Here is a 23,390-nt window from a genome sequence, read left to right on the forward strand (position 1 = left end):
GCATTTAGCTAAGCTAACTCTGGACCTGTATTCAACTCCATCGCAGTCCCAGACATGTCCAAGGCAAGCCAGACCACGGCCTGCCCCACATCTAAGTGAACAGGGCCTGGGTCACTGTGAGTAGCAATAGACCCACCCAGGCCTGGGAGCAGGAGGCCAGGCCTGTAGTCCCACTCTCCAGCTTGTATTGTGCCAGTGTCCTGTGGTAGCCTCTCTCCTCAGACAGACAGCTGTAGATGCCCTCCTGCTCAAGGCTCATACTGTCTATCAACATCAGGCACTGGGGATCGTAGGAGTCACAGGGGGTAGAGGTGCCGTGGTGTTCCCAGCTGTACCCAGCATGGTTGGACAGGGTGGGACAACTGAGGAAGTACTTTGAAGATAGAGGAACTTGGATTCTATCCGCAGCTGGTGCACCTCTGTGAACTGACACAATGAGATGGCATTTTATTCTTTGTGCATAGGAACATAGGAACTAGAGGTGTGTTTGTACGCTAAATCTTACGCTAAATCTCGGTGGGGAGCTCAGACTTTCAGAGGAGCACCTGAATGCAACATTAGTGCAGTCTGTATACCAAGTGGTGTCACGCATTCAAGGAGGGCTGTAATACACAAACACTACATACCTTTCATTGTCACATGCTCTTTTGATGTGGACATGCACTCACGATGATTCCCATTGTCAACATCCTGACGAATTGTGAGACTGTGAGATGACAAGCACATGTTTCATTATTTGCATTTTTTTTCATGTCAGTTTTTTATAACTGAACCTTTTTAGTGTGTACTTGGTTTGAGGTGAAACTACTGCGTAGTGGAACTTGGTTCTTTCAACCACATGACGTGTGTGTGTGTGTGTGTGTGTGTGTGTGTGTGTGTGTCGGGCGGGTGGGTATGGGTGGGGGGTCGGAGGAAGTGAAGCAAGAGGAAGTCGGTGCAGAACTGAAATATTAAACTTTTCCACTAACACACAACAGACAGCTCTGTTCACTGATCATACGTCACATTGATCAGGTAGACAGATCAATCATGCTTGTTTCTATGGCACCACATGTTCCTCCTGTCATTAGAACATGTCATCATATTAAACCAGAAAAACTTGCTCAGACCTAATAGACTAAGCTTACAAAAAATAATCTCATAGTAACCAATAATAATAATAATATTAATAATGCACCATGCTGCATTTACAGTATACGTCTCTGTGGGTATGCAATTCAACGCTCTTTAAATTCTCACTATTTCTACATTGTTTTCATGGCCACAAAGTGTCTGTGCATTTGCATGGTCTTGCGGAAACTACATCGATAGAGGAAACCAAATATGTTCAAAAATACTGACCTATTATTTGTTATCACCAGTGAGATTACACAGCCGATACCTAGGGCTGAAACAGACACACAATGTTGTGTTTGGTCTTACCCTGTAGCTGGGGAGCAGTGGGTGCCGTTCCAGCCGCAGTACGGGTCTCTGGCCAGGACACAGTCCTCACACTGACCCCCGTGCTGCCCACAGTTGCCCAGGTCAATCTGAACCACTTCACTGCTGGAACTTACATACAGCTTCCTCTGGAATTTTAGGAGAAACCCATCATGAGACGACATCATTGACTATTACCTGGAAAGTTACTTTAGGTATACAATGACATGTGTACTTCCTCTCTACAATTTCAATCTAGAATATAATAGGTTAGAATAGAATAGCAATAGTTATTGTCCATCAAGGACTGAGATGTGCTGTTGACATACCTATGCAAAAATCTGTTTGAGCACAGGGTCAAGTAGCAGAGCTGCGCCCCCGTAAGCATGTGTATGGTTGGAATGTGTCCAATTGTTAAAGTAGTTTGAGTGCGCTCTCTTGTAGGGGCATCCTTTGAATAACGCTTTTGGGTTCTAATCTACATGGAACCCAAAAGGGTGTCCCCATAGCTACAGGGGAAAATGAAAAACAGTTTCCTCTAAGAGTATGGTACTGTACTTCCCCAGTTGTGTGGTAGTGGGTAGGTAGGTCTGTGGTCTTTGACTCACCGTGCTAGAGTTCAACATCATACTGAGTGGGCGTGTTCCGTGGGTGAAAGGTTGAAACTCAGCTATGATGAATGCCTCATCATCTGTTTCCAGAACCTTATGAATACCTCCACTCTCTAGTGGACAGACACAGACAGAGGCAGGGTCAGCCAGCTGGCATCTTATCAACTACACAGGATATGAGTAGGACAGTCCAACATACTGTAATCCAACATACTGTAAAGTCATTCATTCATAAACCACACACAGGCACACACACACAGAGACAGGATGTGTGAAGCATTGCAAAACCATCCAGTCATCTCACCCCACTCTCACTCACCAACTGCACGTTTTTATGGTGAATAAAATCACCCTTGACACAAAATGAGTTAAAGTATGAGTAGTACTACTACTCGTATTACTTTACGACTTAAGTATTACTCGTGCTATTCGTAATTCTGTTACTCACAATGATCATTCAACACCAAGCTGAGGTGAATAAGTCTGAACCTGTGTTTTTCTTCTCATACAGGTTATAAGCATAGCTGAAGCACTTCTAATATCATTGCTCTGACAGGGCCTGAGGAATTTATGTACAGATATCAATCTTGAAATCGGCCCAATGATGATGAAATACTGTGCGGGTGTGTATGTGTGTATGGGTGAGACAAAACATGCCTTTCACTTGTAACTCTGAGATGAAGCTTCTTTCAAACAAGTGCAACTGTGTCTGAGTGCCAGCTAGCTACAGTAACCGTATCACTACAGCTACAATAATGTTACTCATAATGACCGTTCGGCAATTCCTGGGCTGCAGTGAATTAGTCTGAACTAATGTGGTTCTTCTCATCAGGCAGTCAGCATCACCGGCCACTTTATTAGGTACACCTTGCTAGTACCGAGTTGGACCCCCCTTTGCCTTCAGAACTGCCTTAATTCTTTGTGGCATAGATTCAACAAGGTGCTGGAAACATTCCTCAGAGATTTTGGTCCATATTGACATGATAGCGTCACGCAGTTGCTGCAGATTTGTCGGCTGCACATTCATGATGCGAATCTCCCGTTCCACCACATCCCAAAGGTGCTCTATTGGATTGAGATCTGGTGACTGTGGAGGCCATTGGAGTACAGTGTCACTCATTGTCATGTTCAAGAAACCAGTTTGAGATGATTTGAGCTTTGTGACATGGCACGTTGTCCTGCTGGAAATAGCCATCAGAAGATGCTGCTAATGTTGTATGTTGTATGTGTATGTTATGTGTGATACCCCCTATGTCTGTATGCTACTTGGAACCTGAATTTCCCCCTGGGATAAATAAAGTTTCTATCTATCTATCTATCTATCTACACTGTGGTCATAAAGGGATGGACATGGTCAGCAACGATACTCAGGTAGGCTGTGGCATTTAAACGATGCTCAATTGGTACTAAGGGGCCCAAAGTGTGCCAAGAAAATATCCCCCACATCATTACACCACCACCACCAGCCTGAACCGTTGATACAAGGCAGGATGGATCCATGCTTTCATGTTGTTTACGCCAAATTCTGACCCTACCATCTGAATGTCGCAGCAGAAATCGAGACTCATCAGACCAGGCAACGTTTTTCCAATCTTCTATTGTCCAATTTTGGTGAGCCTGTGTGAATTGTAGGCTCAGTTTCCTGTTCTTAGCTGACAGGAGTGGCACCCAGTGTGGTCTTCTGCTGCTGTAGCCCATCTGATTCAAGGTGCGTTCAGAGATGGTCTTCTGCATACCTTGGTTGTTACGAGTGGTTATTTGAGTTACTGTTGCTTTTCTATCATCTCGAACCAGTCTGGCCATTCTCCTCTGACCTCTGGCATCAACAAGGCATTTTCGCCCAAGAACTGCCACTCACGGGATATTTTCTCTTTTTCGGCCATTCTCTGTAAACCCTAGAGATGGTTGTAGTGAAAATCCCAGTAGATCAGCAGAAATACTCAGACCAGCCCGTCTGGCACCAACAACCATGCCACGTTCAAAGTCACTTAAATCACCTTCCTTCCCCATTCTGATACTCGGTTTGAACTTCAGCAGGTCGTCTTGACTATGTCTACATGCCTAAATGCATTGAGTTGCTGCCATGTGATTGGCTGATTAGATATTTGCGTTAACGAGCAGTTGAACAGGTCCGGTGAGTGTAGATATAGCTGAGGCATTTCAGACAGCACCAAACCCTAACTTGAGATTCCCACACATTACTCAAGACTCTCTCCCGCGAGTCAGTTGGTGATTTGCGTGAAATTTGCCATCACATAGATTTCAAGTTAGGAATCGGTCCACAACGAGCAGTTTGATTGTTTGATTATTAACTTTGTTTGATTATTAACTTTTTATTAACTATTTTTATTAATCTTAATAAAACTAATCTGATTATTAACTTTGTTAAACCACATTTTGCATACAGTACATTGGAAAGGAGAAGTAATACTTCGCCTGAGAGTTCAAATATCAAAAATAGTGCTGTTTCTGTGTGATGGTGATATTTTATAATGAATCAACCTCTTTACAGGACGTGAACTTTATCCACCGTTTCTCAGAACACCGGAACAGCGTTTATGTTAGTGACTTCTCCTTTTACTATTTGAAGAGACTTGCTATACAGCTTTCTGTCACAGCAGTTGAGGTGTTACATTACAACCATGTTAGGACAACATGAATCCAGCAAGATAGACTGTCTCACCTCAAACCACATTTGTGTACTTAATACTCTCTGCCTTATCTTGCTGCAGGGTTCATAAGGGGATGTGTAACCAAAGAGACAATGCATCTCCAAAAAGCTAAGGTTTCAGCGAATTCCTCTCAAACAGATCATTAGGCATTTCCTTTGTCATACATTTCTCATGCAGAAACTGTATTATTTCTCACCTAGGGACAGGAACAGAACTGTATATTGGACATTCCCTTTGCCTCGGACCCTGTCCACACGGATGTGTCTGTAGTGGCGGTGACTGACCAGCAGGGGGCCAGTGTTGTTGTTAATAGGTTTGACCCAGTCCTTCATTTTGGAGTGCTGGGCCACCACCTTCAGAGCATCAAGGCCCAGTTTCCTACTGTCCTCAACACACTGACAGAAGAGAGGCAAGTCAAATGTGAACTTAAACATAGGGGAGGCTTGTGGAAGTCGAGAACAAAGGACGGGCTCGTTGTAATGAATGGAATGAGAAATGGTAACAAATACGTGCATTACAATGAGCCCATCCTCAGATTTCTACCTCCACCAGCCTCCCCTGACTTGAACATAGTGAGGAGCTCACAGTCCATGTAATAGAGACCTATGAGTAAATAAAATTAAAACATAGAATAAAACAAAAAATAATAGAATGGATTGTTGAAGAGCATACCTTTCCAGGTCGTTGTTTTGTAATTGGCCCTGTATATCCCTCGAAGTCGGAAGTTGTAAAGGTGTGGTCAATATCGCCCATGGTGTAGACACATACAGCACTCATTCCCCTATAGAAAGACATAGAGATCAGCTGGTTTCGACTACCCCCCTTCCTATTGACCAACAGTGTCTCTTTCACAATGTCTTATAACATCTGCTTTCAGGGAAGGCTGACAGCTGATAGCTGACAGCTGACAGCTACCAACAAGGATTAAAAAAGGAAGAAACTCAGCCAAACAATTACTAAAAAGAGATGTGATGACAAATGTCAAAGATAGAAGAAGAAGACATCACTTTTTTCATAATGATAACAGCTGTTGTTCCTCTCATGCTAATAATAATTATTTCCATGGAGAAAAAAAACTATGAATCCATTCTGCCAATGCACTAGCTGTGAATACTGCTGGTTCACGTGTCACTGAGAGGCATCATGAGTAATGAAGTCCTACCAGCCATTGGTGAAGAGTGCGTAGAGCCTGGTTTCCTGCCACCGATCTCCCTCTACAGTGGTCACGTCCAGCAGCTGGGTAAAGTACTGCTTGCTGATGTGGTTTCCACAGGAGAGCCGGGCACTCAGCATGGACGTCCACATGAACTGGAGGAAGGTCTTGGGCCCACCACGGTCTGCCTAAATTAGAACACACAACCAGTAGGTTAGTGGATCAGCCAATCACAGCAGGGTGAGAGTGTATGATTCAGGTTCTGTTTGGTTCTCTTACCATGCAGACCTGGGCGACTCGGGAAACCCAGAGATCACTGTCCGGGCTCTGATCTGGGTTCTTCTCTATGTAGAAGGCATATATTTTGTCTTGCAGTGGTTCCTCTCTCTGTCCGCTTAATACCAAGCCCAGATATCTCTGCTCTAAGCAAAAGAACAATGGAGACATGGAAACATTCACAATCTCATAGTTTGATCAAATATACAGTATACGACCCTACAAAGGCAACGCAGTTACGGACAAAATGATAAAACTGAGAAAGAGAGAGACTTGCAGCTCAGGGTTGATATGAATAAGGATTATAACCACATAGTTAGACAACATACTACCACATCTCCAATAATCTGTCAACAATTTATTTGGTTGGACAATTGAAAATTTGAGGGGGGTTTTTGTCCATTGTTTTTAGTTTAAAATATGTGGCAGTTACTACACTTTGGCATGGTAGGGCAGTATAGATATATACCCCATAGATATACCGATATAGATATACCGTATAGATATGTAGATATACCGTACAGTGTATCTTCATTCAGAGCTGAATGTTTTGGCGCGCCTTGCTCTCTCTCTACCTCTCTCTCCCTTTCTCTGTCTCTACCACTCTCTCTCTCTCTCTCTCTAACACATAACGAAGTCGGGCCTCTTCTCTTGATGTCATTGTTAATATAAACATCATAGTCTGTGACTGAGACGATGAGGGCCACTTGGTACCAAAACATTGAAATTACTGCAATAAAGGTTTGCATCAGTTGTACAGAGTGTGAGAACACAACCTTACGCATATGCTTGTGCAGTGCATCCCACGCTGACTGACAAAGATCAATTACTGATTTCTGTTTAACCATGCCACACTTCTGCACATTTTCCCCCCACTTGTCAAAGTCTGCATATTTCCCTCCCACTCGTATTTCTCATTCAGTAGGGTCGAATCCTCCTTAAAGTTTACTATGGTTCATTCTCCTCCCTCCTTACCGGTTCCAGTGTTACCCTGCTTGGTTATGTACTCGCCAAACTTGTGGATCCCCACTGGGCCCTCAGTACCTGAGTGAGTGGTATAAAACTCGCCTCCGGAAGTCCCTGGGAACACAAAACCCTAGCCTTTAATGGTGTGACATGGTTGTTAGACAGAGACTACAGCCAGAACATTAAGGAATATCACGGAGTAGATGTTCCAACAGTTGAACTCACCAATGAGGAGAGATGGTTCTCCTGCTTTTATTTGAAATGGGATAGAATACTTGAACGGTTTGCAGTCAGAGTTGTGGTTTGATGAGTTCTGTAATGGAATAGTTATGTGTTGAATCCAAAAACAGAAAGGTGCATAACCTTTTATTTTATTTTATTTGTACATCCACTACATGGCCAAAAGCGCTACGCGGTTCAGCACTCAGCGGTCCTGTTCTGTGGGCTTGTGTGACCTACTGCTTCGCGGCTGAGCTGTTACTCCTAGACGTTTCTACTTCACGATAACTTACAGTTGACCGGGGAAGCTCTAGCAGGGCAGACATTTGGCAAACTGACTTGTTGGAAAGGTGGCATCTTATGACAGTGCCACGTTGAAAGTCACTGAGCTCTTCCGTATGACCCATTCTACTGCCAATGTTTGTCTATGTTTGAGATTGCATGGCTGTATGCTTGCTTTTATGCACCTGTTAGCAATGGGTGTGGCTGAAATAGCCGAACCCACTAATTAGAAGGGGTGTCCACATACTTTTCGCCATGTAGTGTATTTATGTATGAGTATTAAAATGAAAAGTATATATTTACCATGTAACAGCACAATGTCTGTCGTCTATTGATCCCACACAGAAATAGCTGGTTTTCAACGTTACTCTCAAGTAACACAGTGATGTTATATTGACAGTCCTAAAAAGGAAAAGAAACAGAAACATTATATTACTATAATAACTGCATAGACGTGATTTCATATGCGGATCCAATTATGATATCAAGTCAACGTCCTGTCAGATACTCACTGGTGATTTGGGATCATTACTGCTGCATCCTCCCCCAGACACAGGATTCTGTAAAGCCAGTCAATAAAACTCACATGAAACATTATCAATCGCCCCTGCTCTGAAGGGAGCATAATCAATACATACCGTATTATACATTATAGGTTATGTTATATATTATTCTATATCAATATTGAGGAGTCAACCACACATACTGTACACATGAGGTTAGCACTGAAAGTATGTAACTCAAACATACCCTGACTACAGACTGGTAGACTGGAGACCTTTGAAAGTCAATGGTGAACAGGTCGCTTTGACCCACAGCATAAACCACACTGTCCTGAGGGCCCTGCAGAAGCTCTATTTGTGTGTTATTCCCAATCAGTTGGAACGCGTTGAGCCTAACATCTGAGGAACAAGACATGTAAATCATAAGTAAACACACAATGCAAAACTGTTCTTGTAAATATAATTTACTCTTAGTTATGTTTAGACACACACTCATGTTCTTTCACAATTATTGTACTTCCGGCAATGATAAAATTCCACAGGAGTTTCACAATTTCAAACATAAACACTTCAAAAACAGCAAAACCGACTGCAGGAGATAAAGAGCTCGAAATAACTACTATAAAAGAAGGAACCCATGGCCCTGCCATACCCATACCTTTTCCTCCTTACTTTCCTGTCTTTCTCTACTGCCTCTGTCCAGTAGGCGGTCAAAGTTAGGAACAGTAGCTCAATAACCAAATGAAATAACCAAAAAAGTACAATAACCAAATGAAACGGTCCATATCAGATGGCCAGTCCGCTAATGGGGAAGCCAGTGGTAGACTGACAGTCAAACAATGACTCAGACCCGCTGACTCTGAGACATCGGGCCACTCATGGGCCACCACAACCTTGCTAGCTGGGTCGTCTCTACACACTCTGGATCAATGCATTATTTCAATTTATTGTAAATTAACATAAATGAATCAATAACAATGACGCGCAGAGACTCTCTTCTCCTATAAACTTTCAAACATTTGATAGAAATTCTATATTTGAATTGTTTTTCATCTCTCATCCACCTCAGTAATGATGAACTGTATGCCCGTGGCTTGCTAAAGGAATCAAAGATATAAGACATTTTGTATATCTATCAACCAGCAACTGAAATAGTAAAATGATGAGGCAAGTGTCGATTATTTTTTTAGTTCACATCATAAATTCATAAATGTGTGGGACATAAGACCAGACTGACAGGCTGCTGACACTTGATATCGAAACGAAACAGTAGTCAAACAACATTGCAGTAACGCATCAGAGAATGCTGGCAGAAGCTATAAGCAACTGCATTAGCTTGATTACAAATGCAGCAAGCCCTGGCACAACGTGGCAATGCAGGTGCACTAAACCCGGTCAGCTAACAGGAACTGTATAAACTAAAGTAAATAACCTCTCGTCCTGGTTAGGAGCTCTTCATTGAAAAATTGAAACATTGCTTTTGTCTGTCAATAAACCACTGGACCCTATGACTTCTTATAATCAATTGGAAATGGGAAATGTATGTAATATAAAACGCGAAATTACGTTAACATGGTTGACATAGGTTGTGCCACTATTCCATAGGTAGCCTAGAGATGGAAAAAAAAACACATTTGAGACATACCTTTGGCTGTCACCGTCACTCTTGGTTTGTGAGAATTATCCGAAGCTTGTACAGAAAATGTACACGAAATTATTACAAAAAGCGAGAGGGAACGGTGCGGATCCATTCTAAAGGTTGACTCAGATGAAGCGCTCTATGTTGATCTGAACTATATCTGGCAGATATAGTGTCTATTCCACTATCTACAAAGACCAGAAGTCTTAATACAGCTAGCTGGAGTTTATCGCAGCTCAGAGAACACAGATGACTCGGCTCCACCTTCTCCACAAATGAAGGAGGATGCTGACCTTAAACTCTGTTTAACGTTTTATATATATATATATATATCTTTTTCAAATAAAATGAGCAGAGTTTGATTATCTGAAAATCAAAATGATTATTATTCCTTTATTATTAAGTGTAAATGCCCACAGTCTTCTGGATAATAAGGTTTAAATCTGAGGAACCAGCTACGTGATCAATTGAGCTTTAATCTACTGTCAAGTGCATTTAAATTGAATTGAATTAGGCAATAGCATAGTCCTCTCACACAGTCAGAGGCAGGACGTGACGCTGTACAATGATTTGCAATAAACGTTTTTTTATTGCAATTTAGGTGAAGTGTCGCTGTGAGTCACATCTGTTTTGGTACATCAATAGTACAATATGATATGCTCAGGGCTACAGTACGTCCAGCTTGCAGTCTGTATCTCAGACCATTTCATGCAGACACACACTACAAACACTACTGTTTAAACATGTAACTTATTATGTACAGTACAGTACAAACCACAAAACCTTGACTACCACTTGCTTAGAAACCATGAGAGGTCAATCATTTACAATAAAGGGAAGTCACAAGACAGAGATGGTGGGAAAGTCAGCGAGCTAGTCTCATGCAATCACAAGGCTTGTTTTGATCAAACAGAGATTCCTTGTTTGTCAGACTTGTACAGTGTAATACTGTTAGAGGTATTCAAACTTGTTTCAGCTGGGTGGTCTAGTAGGCACTAGATATCAGTGTTGTGTTAATATCTGGAATAATATTTGCTAGTCTTTCAGCTGTTATAGCAGTCTTTGGACAACATTCAATAAGATAATAGACATAGAGTTAGGTCCATGTATATTTGGACTCTGACTCTGATTTGGACTCTGGACTTTTTGTTATTTTAGCTGTTTACCAAAACATAATCAAGTTGCATTATAGTTATATAATGAATATTCCTTTATTATTTCTTTATCAATTAAGTAGGTAAAAGGTCTGAGTTGATTCCAAGTGTGGCATTTGCATTTGGAAGCTGTTGCTGTGAACGCACAACATGCGGTCAAAGGAGCTCTCAATGCAAGTGAAATAGGCCATCCTTACGTTGCAAAAACAAAAAGGAAGGAAACAACATGTTGCCAGAATGGAAGACACACAGGTGTTTATCCATACTTTGTCCCAAACAAAAATAATGTAACCTTCAAAATGGGCTCCAAGGGGTTTGACTATATTTGGACACGTCATGAATAAAAATGGAGTACTATCTTTTAAACATCTTCAGCAAAAGTACAGGTTTTTATGACGGTAGTTATATATGGGTAATGTATGTTTAAATCTGTATGAGTGACTGTGTTTGTTTGGTATTGTTTTTTGTGAGTTATTTGTGTTTCTACTGTTCTGTTGTATTTGGTACTGGTGCTGAGTGATTTGGGTATTTGTGATTCATGATTTAATTGTATCATTGTTGAACCACAGGGTGGAACTTTTTACACCCAAACACTAGGGAAAACAAACCGGAAAAAAAGATTGTTCCCAATGTGGCAAGCAAATTATAGATTTTAGGATTACAGAGACTACATTATTTTGGCTTGTCCCTCCGGGAGTAAATCAACCAGAAACATTTCCTCAGTTAATTAGTTTAATTAGTTTATAGATAAAGAAATAATGTGACGAAAAAGTTGGTGTCTCTGGAGAACCTACTCTAGTATGATTTTGTCTTTTGGCCAGTAGAGGGCAGTATTGTTACAGATTTGGTATGTGGATGGAACAGCCTGAACATAGCCTGGACTATGTCTCTCTGGAGGTTGAATGTTACAGTTGTTGGTTCATATATGGAGTGAAGGATATTCCACCTACAGACATTATTTTTTAAAACTAGCAGCGAACACAAACATGTCATAATAGATGTCAGTCTCACCAGTAAATATTCTATCACTCAGTGTACACATGATAACCCTCTTCCATTTGAATTTACAGATATATTAACAATCTGTGTAGCAGTGGCCATATTGATTACTATAAGTGCATGTGTTTATGCGAATATGGAAGGCATTTGATTGTGGCTCACTACATTAAACATGATGAACAGTTTTATACTCACATGTTTCTATGTCATAGAGTTTGAGGCAAACACTGAATTCCATTCCAATTCTGTCCATTGTGCCCTGCACCCCTGAGGCAGTGTGAGAAAGAGTGTGTGCAGCTCTGGCAGTTTGCTGTATAGAGTAGGTAAGGGATCAAGCATCTCTGCAGTCTGCAGACTGGGAACTTGCTAATGGAAGTGACAGCTTGCAGGTCGCATAGGGAAAGGGAGGGAGGGGGATTGTGCTGATCAAGGACTAAAGATGGGTTTTGTGTGTGTGTGTGTGTGTGTGTGTGTGCGTGTGTGTGTGTGTGTGTGTGTGTGTGTGTGTGTGTGTGTGTGTGTGTGCCTGTCTGTGCGTGCGTGCGTGTGTGTGTGTGTTGGGGATGGGGGGGGGGGGCCTGGACAAGACATGGGGGGGGGGCTGGGAGTCTGGACAAGACTGCAGTTATGAGAGGAGCTTGGCCAGAGATAAAGGCTGCAGGACGTGATGAAACCTCACTTCATTTACACTTTGCAGCGCACAGGTGGCGAACCCATACAAGCCTCCCCCTCACTGCGAGTGAGAGTGGATTACTGTCCTGGATGGAGAGAATGATAGAGCGAGAGAGGAGGTTAATGTGAGAAGTCATCAGGATATCCACTCCACACCGCCATGATGGCCAGACGCACCTGCCACCTTACTGCAAGAGGCACCATTTCAGCTTGAAGCAATGAAGTACGTGAAAACCAGATCAACTGCTTTGGGACTGCTCTGAAAACAAGACCAAGTTAGTCTGTCATTTTACTGTTGTCTCTTCTAACCAGAACAGAAGGTGAGGAGTATTGGATTATTCTGCACCGTCTCCTCTGTATCAACACCTCATGCATCCTTCTATCTCTTTCAATAATTGAATGTTTCAAACAAAATCATAGAAAAAAAAAACCTCTAAAGCTGAGCGGCAAACCGTGCAGCGTTGCAACAGACCTCTCAGGCATGATACGTGTGTCTGGGGGTCTCGTACTAGGGGTGTCAGAGGAGAATGGTCAGAGGAGAGCTGGCTGAAGAGGAGGGGGGCCTACAGAAGAAGAACGCTGAGGTTCCAGCACCTCGAGGCAGCTAGTGGAACCCACTGAGGATAGAACAGTGTTCTATGGCGGCAGATCTTCATAGACTTTCACACTGTTCTATGGTGGCTGCTCTCCAGAGACTTCAATAGTGTTCTATGGTGGCAGCTCTCCAGAGACCTCAATAGTGTTCTATGGTGGCTGCTCTCCAGAGACTTCAATAGCGTTCTATGGTGGCTGCTCTCCAGAGACGTCCACACTGTTCTATGGTGGCTGCTCTCCAGAAACTTCAATAGTGTTCTATGGTGGCAGCTCTCCAGAGACTTCAATAGTGCTCAAGAGGCTGGGTGTGTTCCCCACGTGTTGTAACCATGCCGTACCAGCATGAGGACTACCCTGCCATGCCGGTGTGGCAGTCTGTCCTCTTCTTCAACTGTAAGGGGATGATCGAGGGAGTCATGGTCTTTCTGTTCATCTGGCTCCTCATACAGGTCCTGTTCCCCAAGAACCTGGAAGGTATTCTATCTATTTAACCTTTCCTTTTTTTGTTGTTAAGTTAGACACCCCAAATCAGTACTGATTAACATGTGTCTGCAGTCATTCAATGTCGTCGCATTTTTGGATATTTTGATGAGAATTGCATTTTTGTTGTTGTTTGAATCCCAGATTGCCCCTTTACCCAGGTAAGACCCGAGTGAGGTACCGAGCCCCTTGTTCGTCTCATGGTTCAGTGTTGATTATTCTTCCTGCTCAACCACTAGCACTGCAATGTCTTTCTGCTGCACTGTTAGACACTTTTTAGACACTTTTTTCCCATAAAATAATATGTGCCACATTTGAATAATGTGCTACCCATCAAAATCATGCACATGCTCTTTTTTATTTGGATATTTCATATTTATCACATACAGTTAGATTTATGTTTTATTGTTTTATTATCTGGGCACAATGACAATGCTTAGGTCCCATTTGTGTTTGATCAAATAGAAGGAGAGTTTATTAAATACAGTCACAAATGGATATCATCATTCACTACAGTGACTAATCTTGTAATATCTGTGGCTTAGCTCAGATCAGTTGATCAAGCATGCTTTGTGGAGAAACACACACCAGAGAGATAGATCTGTTCCAGCTCTGTGACAAAGACATTGTTCGACTGTGCTAAATTGGTTATAAATAGACGTAGGGCTATTCATCTGTATTCATCTCCTCTGAAATGAACAGATTATATGGCTCCTCCAACGCAAACTCTTTTCAAAATGCTCACGGAGTCCTTCTGGCAATGCAGTGCTCTGATCCACAGTGATGTCATGTGTTTACTTCGAGGCCATGTTTGCCTTGAAGGATGATATTTATAGCACAACATACAAGCGTCATACACAATCAAGCTCTACCGTAATGTTTGTTGCCATCAGCAGGGCAGGCTTATGTATTCTATTTTCAATAAAGACAATTAAGGAAATACTGACTATGCTCACAGAGTATTAAGAAGATGAGTCAGTGGAAGTCATAAGGTGTTTTGCGATTCTCCATCCTTAACCCAGAAGTGTGCACTCGTGCACTTCCCCTCATAAACATTGGATTGGTGCAAGCCATGTTCCTTACACGAGTCGGTTACTTTTTAAATCCATGAGGGGGAGTGTACGAGAGCACACTTTTTGTATGGAGACATAAAAACATCTGAGGGGGACCGACAGCGCACCCACGAAGGAATGCGCATAGGGCCTACAGACTGTTAGGGACTGATTGTTATTTATGATGGGGGGTACGAAATCGGACCTCTAAAATATGAAAATGTATGACCCTCCTCCAAGCAAAATATGTGTTCGCATAATCGTCCCCGAACGCATGAAAAAAAAAAACATTAACCCTACTCTAACAGAAAATACTGATTAAAACATGAAGTATGTTAATGATTACAATTAATTATAATAGTAGTATAATAGTACTGTAAGTAATGGGTATGGGTAAGAGAGAATGACAGCGATCTGAGGAGAGACAGAGATTTCTTCTTGCAATCGATCCAATCAGTTGTTTCAATCTATCTAATTGTAGACTGCAACATTTTGTTTTGGAATATGGAGTTTTTTAAAATATTGTATTCTTGGGCTCTTCATGCCTAAATTGGTCAGGTTATCAATATGATGACAAACGATGCTGCGTCCTCGATAGCCTAATAATGTTATAGCCGATGTTTTTATGCATACGTAAGGGGGTACTTCAGCTTAGTCACCGCTTAGTCACCGGCGGCTCTGATTGGCTGAAGACAGCAGGTCTGTAGAGCGACGCGTGTGCCCAGGAAATTCCCAATGCGCGCGCAGGATGGAGAGAATGGATCTTACCCGTGAACCGCATTCACACTGATGCGAGTGGGACATCAAAGAACACAGGAAAGAATGCCGCAATATGCCTTCGGAGGTAAGGAAGTTGGCATGTGTTTCATTCTAATCACTTCTCCTGCTATAAAGTTAAGTGAAATGTGTTTTTGTTCACATGTAACCTTATAGATCTTCGCATGGTTGAAACTTGATAGTCTTTTTTGGGGTTTTTTCAGATAAATGTTGATTGTTCATTTCTCATTTAATGTTTTTCCTTCTATTGCTGTCGGGATTATGGATTTGGCTGTCGTTTTAATTTTGTGAATTAATGTTCAATGTGCTGCGTCCTTATTACTAGGGAAAAGTTCGTTCCGTTTCGCCTATAGGTATTATAAGGTGACTAGCTAATAGATAATGTTCATGAATTAATATTGGAACAACAGGTTGCAAAAACAACAACAACTCTTGGCCAGCTGTTGATAGCTGCAACATTTTCTATTCAAAGCATTGATGTTACACGACCTGACTGTTTAGATGTTTATTGCAGTGTTTTTTGACAAAAATGCTTTGGTTTTTTATTGTCATTACATCGTTTTGATAAATCATATGTATTTATTTTATTAATTATTTTATTCTCAATTGCTGCCATGTCCTGTGTTTATACTGCTACCTGTGAGGCAGCTAATGTGATAGAAATATAATGCCAGAAATATCTCTGGATTAGAATTGAGAGATTTCCTTTGAATCTTTGGAATATTGGGACTATGTTCAGAGCAGTTCCTTAGGATGGCTTTTTATCAAACAATCATGTTTTATTACCACTATTGCCTCCACAATTAGTTTTATGCACCCTGACTAAACACACCATAGTTCTTTGACCTTTCATAACACCAGCTAGATGCATATTGCATATATTTCCATTTTATAATAGAAACGGTGCAACAGGCATCCCTAAGATGGAGGGTCTTAAGCTTTCTATTAGTAGAACACTGACATGGACATGAGCAATAAATTGCTCCAGGAAATATTTGTTTCTGATAAAGATCATCTCCTTACTGTCCTTACGAAGAGAACCTTCAAGGTGCCTTGGTAGGCTGGCTGTGATGAACGTCTCCCAAATGGTCCATGGCAGTGATTTATTCTCCTTGTAATCTTTTAGTGAGATTCTCCTTCGAAAGCGTGTTTTTCAACCTCTCATTACCAATAGATCACATTTGGGCTGATGGATGAGTCACTATGCAACACTGTCACTAAGTATTTACGTTCAGAGCCAGAAAGTCGTTCCGGTGTCACAATCACCCCAGCTCGTGAATCTGTAGTCAGTGAGAGATCCTATTGGTCACCTGCTTGTGTACATTTGGGAAGCAGGAAATCTGACTCCAATGCATTTGGTCCACTGCTCTGTTTTAGATCAAAGCCAGAACTGTGCCAGTGCCATTTACAAAATGGAACAATCAGCTATGATTAGGACCCACAGCCATTTCCTGTTTAATCACATAATTGGATGGCGACTGTAGAGACAAAATAAGATAATTGCTGTGTTGGTTAAGAAGGCAAATAGCAATACATCTTTCAAAATGAGTGGGACAGATGCTCTCTTTCTCTCCCTCCCTCTCTCTCTCTCTCTCTCTCTCTCTCTCTCCCCCTCTCTCTCTCTCTCTCTGAGTCACTAGTCCTTGAGATCTTTTAACCCCTGATTGACCACCACCTCCTACCTGTGTGCCCAGTTCACCTGCAGATCCTGCTGGCCGTGGGTCTGGCAGTCTTCTGCTTCTGCCTGGTGCTCGGCTGCATCCTGTGTTGGCGTCGACGGGGAAAGACTCAACCTCCTGGTGACAAAGAGGCTGCCATGTCACCTCCCTCTGCCCGTGGCCAACGAGTGACCGTGACCCTCACCCCCTCCCTTGGCACCCTGCCCATCAAGCAGCAGTACGAGGAGATGGAGGGGGACGTCCTGGAGTTCCGCTCCCCCAAAAGCAGCTCCTCGCCCTCCGAGGATGACCTCACTGCTCTGCCCTTTGACCCTCGACCCCTCTCTTCCTCTGAGCCCTCCAGATCGTGCTTCCCTATGCGTCGTCTCAGCACCCCTGCTGTGTCTTCCTCCCACTACAAGCCCGGGGTCCATGGCCGGGCCTCCCTTCCCTCCATCCCCAAGCTGGGCCTGGTGTCCAAGACACGACGGGCCCTGGAGCGCCGCTGCACGGTCACCGGCGACAGCTTCATGTACAGCGAACAGAGCCGCCTGACTAGCGCTCACGGCCAGCAAGGGGAGTCCTCCCAGCCGCCGCAGTACGGCTCCAACCCCAGCGCCAGCTCTCTGTCCATCCCCGTCAAGCCTGCCCCACTCCTCCACTTCTCCTTGCTCTTCTCCCCGGCACGGGGCACCCTGACCGTCAACATCCTGGGGCTCTCGGGGGCGGCACGGCGGCGCAGCGGGGTGTTCGTACGGGCCAGCCTGCCCCCTCTTTGCCCCTCCTCTCAGCCGGTGGTGTCACGGCGCCGCAGCCTCAGCCCGGAGGTCCAAGGGCAGAGCTTCATGCTGCAGGTGGGCTCTGTGGAGGAGCTCCGCGCCTGCACCCTCCAGCTGGCTGTCTACAGCAGGAACTTCTCGGGCCTGAGGGAGGCGGCGCTGGGGGAGCTGGAGATGCCCTGCGGGGAGATGGACTGGGAGCCAGATACAACCATCACCTACACCAGGGAGCTCACACCCGCTAGGTGCAAGCTAAAGAAGGTACCGCCATCAATCTCTAAGTCACTCTTCAGTAGCTAAGGGCACTATAAAGTCACTAGAAATAGTAGATTAACACACACACACACACACACACACACACACACACACACACACACACCACCACCACCACCACTACCACCATGCTGTTTCTCTTGTGGTGCAGGGAATTAAGCCCCCAAAAGTAGATTAAAAATAATTCCCTCACACACCATTACCTCCTCATTAATTCATTAGGTCGACCTTTAAATCTGAGGGCTTTTCAAAGACACTATAAAGTCACTCTCACCATAACATGGCCCTTCCATCTTAGGGATGCCTGTTTCCACTTTCTGTTGACTTTATGCTTGGAAAAACAACTATATCATGTTTGATATCCCTGAAGGACTGTCTAATCAGGACAAAGTCCCCATTAAGGGCTTTTTCCACTCTTGTTGGACATGGTGACATTGTCGTTAGTGACTGCAGAGCAAACATGCATAGTGCAATGTGCTGGCTAGGCGCCCACGCCCTGTCCTCTGTGGTGCGGTGAAGGCTGTGCCAGAGGGCAAGTCTGACAGGCTGGCGAGAGGGGGGAGAGAGTCTTCATACAATAGGCGTTGATGTTTGACTGGGACATCATAGAGACAACAATGACCAAATCTCTTAAAGTCTTTCCTTTACGCTTCCTCGCCTCCTTCACGAAACGCATCGGAGGAGAAGGTCTGAGGTTCCGCCCCCCCTATGACTTTGTCCTGCTAATGGGTTTTGAGAAGGAAGCGAGGAGGGAGGACACCGACGTCGAGGAAAGACTTTTGAGATTTGACCAATGTCTTCTCTAGACAGCTCCGCTATACGGAAGATGCAGGCGCCACTGCAACCGGCTGCGGTCACAGACGGATGTCACTGTCATACATGTGTGCATATAGCAGTGGAACACGGGTTTGATACCATTCCTTATTACATTTCATGCATTACAATAAGCCTGTCTTGCATTCTTGCATTCATTTCATGCATTACAATAAGCCCGATTTCTACCTCCACCAGCCTCCACTGGAATATAGGAGACATAGTTACATACGACACAGAGTTAGCCATCCTTCATATGTTCGGTTAGTGGACACTGTTCATGGTTACTCCTGTGGGTTCACCATTGGATGATGAGAGGAAAGTAAATATGGCAATTCATAATCTAGGCAAATATCTTCACAAACAACGTGACACCATGAATGCTATAATATGAAACAGCTGAATATCCTGTGTATTATATCCTTCATGTCACTTACTAAAGGCTAACTTAGCCGCGAGCGTATTAGCCGCTAACATATCAATTGTTATCATCTTCTGAGAAAAATAATCGTAGATATGGATAAAGAGTAGCCGATAGGGCAGCTTGTGGTGATGTCATGACCTCTGGCGGTAATGCAGTAAGGTCTGAAAGAGTCACCATATTAATGCCATCCATTATGATCATAACACTTGTGTTGACATCATCGTGGTAGGTTGGGTTTTTAAGTGGCAGAGTGTACCAGTACCAGGGGGCACATTTTACCAGTGATGCATACTCTCAGCAGAGTGCCCCGTCAACTATGGCCGAGGTGCAGGCTTACTCAGTCCATCTACTTCCATGTTACTCAGCGCTTGACTCCTTAGTCAGAGACTCCTGCCTTTCTTTAGTCAGTGGGGACATGTGGATAGCCTTGGTCCTGGCTGAGTCAAACACACACACACACACACACTCACACACACACACACACACACACACACACACACAGAGAGGCAGTCAATATTGTTACGTCATACACCCACCTCCACCCCTTGGTGAACTAATGTACTGCACATTTGGTCCTCAAAAGTAGGCTGAGCGCAGGTCTGGAGCCAGCCTGTTCTAAAGTGCTCAGTTGAATGAGTATTCTAGTGTGACGTGCGGGGTTCGAACGCGGGTCTCCCCACATGGAAGACCCCAAGCATCCAAGCGATTCCAAACCCCCTCCGCGGCACTAGCGCAGGGCTGTGGTGTGATTCATTATCTCCTAAAAGGCTGTTAGTCTGAGTGACACATAGCCTGGTGTCTTGGGCACTTGGCCACAGTGGCAGACAGGAGCAGCGAAGTGTGGAGGTTCACTTGTCGTTGGGTAGAAAAATCCTCCTCCTTCACACTCCGCTGGCCTCACTAACACTTCAGTGGGCTCACATCTGTATGCTCACAGCATGGTAGAGTCATTCTGGGCCCCGGGATGCTGCCAGGCACTAAACAAGCAGCTAATGAGATTCATCATGCCTATTATGACATTAATCTTAGAAAAGACTCATGGGGGGGGTTGCCACAGAAGGGAAGATTCAGATGAAGGATACGCTCCCGGCTCTCCAGGCTTGAACTAACAGCTTGTCAATGATTTTGAATTGTCTATTTTGACGGTCTTTTACGTCTCAGACACCACCCCAGGACACAGAGAACATCTGCTTGTTCAAAGAACACAGTTTGTAGCTTTTTTGTAAAACCCCCAAAGCAGTAAGCCTCTCCTTCCATCTCTCACAGAGCATGAGTTCCCAGGAGACGTCAAGCCGTCGGAAGAGTTCGTTCTGTGCTCCGCGGGCCTTGGGCCAGCTCTTCATTCTGCTCCAGTACCAGACACTGGCCCATAGGATCAAGGTGATGGTCCGCAAGGCGGAAAACCTGGCCAAGATGACGCGGATGCCGGGGGCCGCTGGTAAGCATGTGTATGTGTGTGTGTGTGTGCGTGGTTTGGTTCATGCGTGCGTGCATACGTGCATGTGTGCATACTGTGCATGGTCGTGTATGTGTACAGTATGTGTGCGTGTGTGTGTGTGTGTGAGTATGCGTGTGCGTGGTTGTGTGTGTTTTGCGTGCGTGCCTGCGTTCATGGTTGTGTGTGGACGTATGCATATGTGTAGAAATATACAGTATATACAGTACCAGTTAAAAGTTTGGACACACCTTCTCATTCAATGGTTTTTCTTTACTTTTATTATTTTCTACATTGTACATTAATATTGAAGACATCAAAACTATGAAGGAACACATATGAAATTATGTAGTAAACAAAAAAGTGTTAAACAAACCAGAATATGTTTTATATTTTAGATTCTTCAAAGTAGCCACCTTTTGCTTTGATGACAGCTTTGCACACTCTTGGCAAGGTGTGTCCAAACTTTTGACTGGTACAGTATATATGCATATATGTAAAAGATTGTGTAAACTAGATTCCCGACCGCAGTCCCAGCCGCAGCCGCAGACCCTGCTTCTCTAACCGAGCTCCTCTATAATCAGATTAGTGAGATAGTGATCAAGGCTCCTCTCATTTCCTATCCTCTCCTGTCCTCTCCCTCTGTGTGGCATATCTCACCATGTCTGAATTACATCTCTGCTGCCGTCATCGTACACAGTGAGCGGTCTGAAATTGAAAACCACCTGCTTATGCCTTGGGGGAGCTTGCATCCCAGAAAAACAATCCCTGTTCGAAGGCAAAATCATTTGTATTCTGCGGAGGATAGGTGTGAGAAGCAGAAGGAGTGAATTTAGCTGATGTTTACCAATAGATGTGTATCAGTAGAGGCTGGTGGAGGTAGAAATCGGAGGACGGGCTCATTGTAATGCATGGAACGGAATCAGGAATTCCTCATTCCATTCCATGCATTCAAATGAGCCTGTCCTCCGATTTCTACCTCCACCAGCCTCCACTGATGTGTATGTATGCGTTATATAACCTCTAGTGGCCAATTCTTGCGTGATGGATGACAAAGACCAAACCCTGGTGGTACTCTGAGGGGATTAAATGACTGTCATTATCAGATCTTGATTGAATAAAGGTTCATGCTGTTTCAGATAGCATCCTTTCGTATCCTTCACTTACTATTCACAGTCCCCTCACAGAAAGTCCTGACATGCCCTGGCCATCACACTCCCTTCTGGGTTCTCTTTCTTTCTTTCTCACACACACACACACACACACACACACACACACACACACACACACACACACACACACACACACAGAGACAGTCAATATTGTTACGTCATACACCCATCTCCACCCCTTGGTGAACTAATGTACCTTTCTGCATCAAAACCTGTACTGCAGATTTTAGTCCTCAAAAGTAGACCATCACCATTCACTTAATTTTAGCAGGACAAACACACACACAGACACAGACACACACACACACACACACACACACACACACACACACACAAACAAAAACAAACACACACACATACACCCTCTCTCTCTCCCTCTCCCTCTCTCACTTTGTTTCAATGTCATGTGCCCGCAGATCACTACGTAGTCATCAACCTGCGCCAGGATGGCAAGGTGATTGGCACCAAGGAGACCAAAGGGGTCGGAGGGCACAACGCCGTGTGGAACGCCCCCTTTCTGTTTGACCTGCCCCTTGGTGATGTCACTCAGCTGCCATTGGTGCTTGAGTTCATCATCATGCAGGTGGGAGTCTTTCATGGTGTCAGGAGAGTTCTCCATGCAATTGTATCTTGATGTTCAGTCATAACTACAAGATATGTATATATCTTTATTGTATTCAGAATTGCCTCACAGTTCAGTTTGTTGGTTTATTTGTATATGGTCAGAGCAACCAATGACACCTCGTGTCTCTCCAAAAAGGGGCGGCTCTACACCAAGAGCAGCATGCTTGGCCGCGTGCTGATTGGCTACGAGGCTCCAGAGGCAGGACAGTCACACTGGAAGGAGATGTGCAGTCGGGGGCAGGTGGAGACGGCTCGCTGGCACCCCATCCAACCTGAGGTGCTGTAGGGCTGATTGACAGCTCTCTCCCCTAAGGAGGAGGGTCCAGGAGGGCTGGGGGTGAGAGGAGGACAGAGGACAAGGTACTCCCGTGACCAATGGGACACACATGAAGGCATTGGACTCGCTGTGGCACCTGTGTCCATATTGTAGACATTGCATTTAGAAATCAGTATCAGAAATACTCCCACTCTGCCCTGCCAATGAAACACAGGCCTGCCACTAGAACTGTATGATACCGGTTGCATGGATATGTGTTTTTGTGTTGGTGCTGTTTGTAATGTGGAGAAATCATAAGGATTCTTGCCTCACTTCCCTCCACTGTACTGTATGCTGCATTCAAGTGCTCTTCGGAAACACACATTTTGAGATTCGCTTCAAGTCGGAGACTCCCACAAGTTGCCCGGAGCCAAGTTGGAGATTTCAGAGGAGCACATGAATGCAGCACGATGGCTCATTTCCAACAC

General features: G+C 44.0%; 2 protein-coding genes across 2 annotated transcripts; one reads left to right on the plus strand and one right to left on the minus strand.

Moving 5' to 3' along the window:
• LOC310819727 (semaphorin-7A) lies at nt 1-9,860 on the minus strand. The gene is made up of 14 exons (XM_083691078.1): nt 9,747-9,860; nt 8,349-8,500; nt 8,111-8,158; nt 7,902-8,000; nt 7,323-7,410; nt 7,107-7,211; nt 6,135-6,277; nt 5,865-6,043; nt 5,375-5,483; nt 4,899-5,097; nt 2,028-2,143; nt 1,423-1,568; nt 627-706; nt 1-426 (listed from the first exon to the last, which is right to left on the minus strand). The coding sequence occupies exons 1-14, from the start codon at nt 9,850-9,852 to the stop codon at nt 92-94; spliced, it is 1,905 nt and encodes a 634-aa protein (XP_083547204.1). The 5' UTR covers nt 9,853-9,860; the 3' UTR covers nt 1-91.
• Nucleotides 9,861-13,488: 3,628 nt separating this feature from the next.
• On the plus strand, nt 13,489-22,932 carry LOC310819542 (uncharacterized protein; the record flags this gene model as incomplete). The annotated part of the gene is made up of 5 exons (XM_083690844.1): nt 13,489-13,633; nt 17,163-18,166; nt 20,682-20,853; nt 22,439-22,605; nt 22,783-22,932. The coding sequence occupies 5 exons, from the start codon at nt 13,489-13,491 to the stop codon at nt 22,930-22,932; spliced, it is 1,638 nt and encodes a 545-aa protein (XP_083546970.1).
• Between the last annotated feature and the right edge of the window lie 458 nt (nt 22,933-23,390).

Source organism: Argentina silus (assembly GCF_951799395.1).
Source record: "Argentina silus genome assembly, chromosome: 19".
Lineage (NCBI taxonomy): Eukaryota > Metazoa > Chordata > Actinopteri > Argentiniformes > Argentinidae > Argentina > Argentina silus.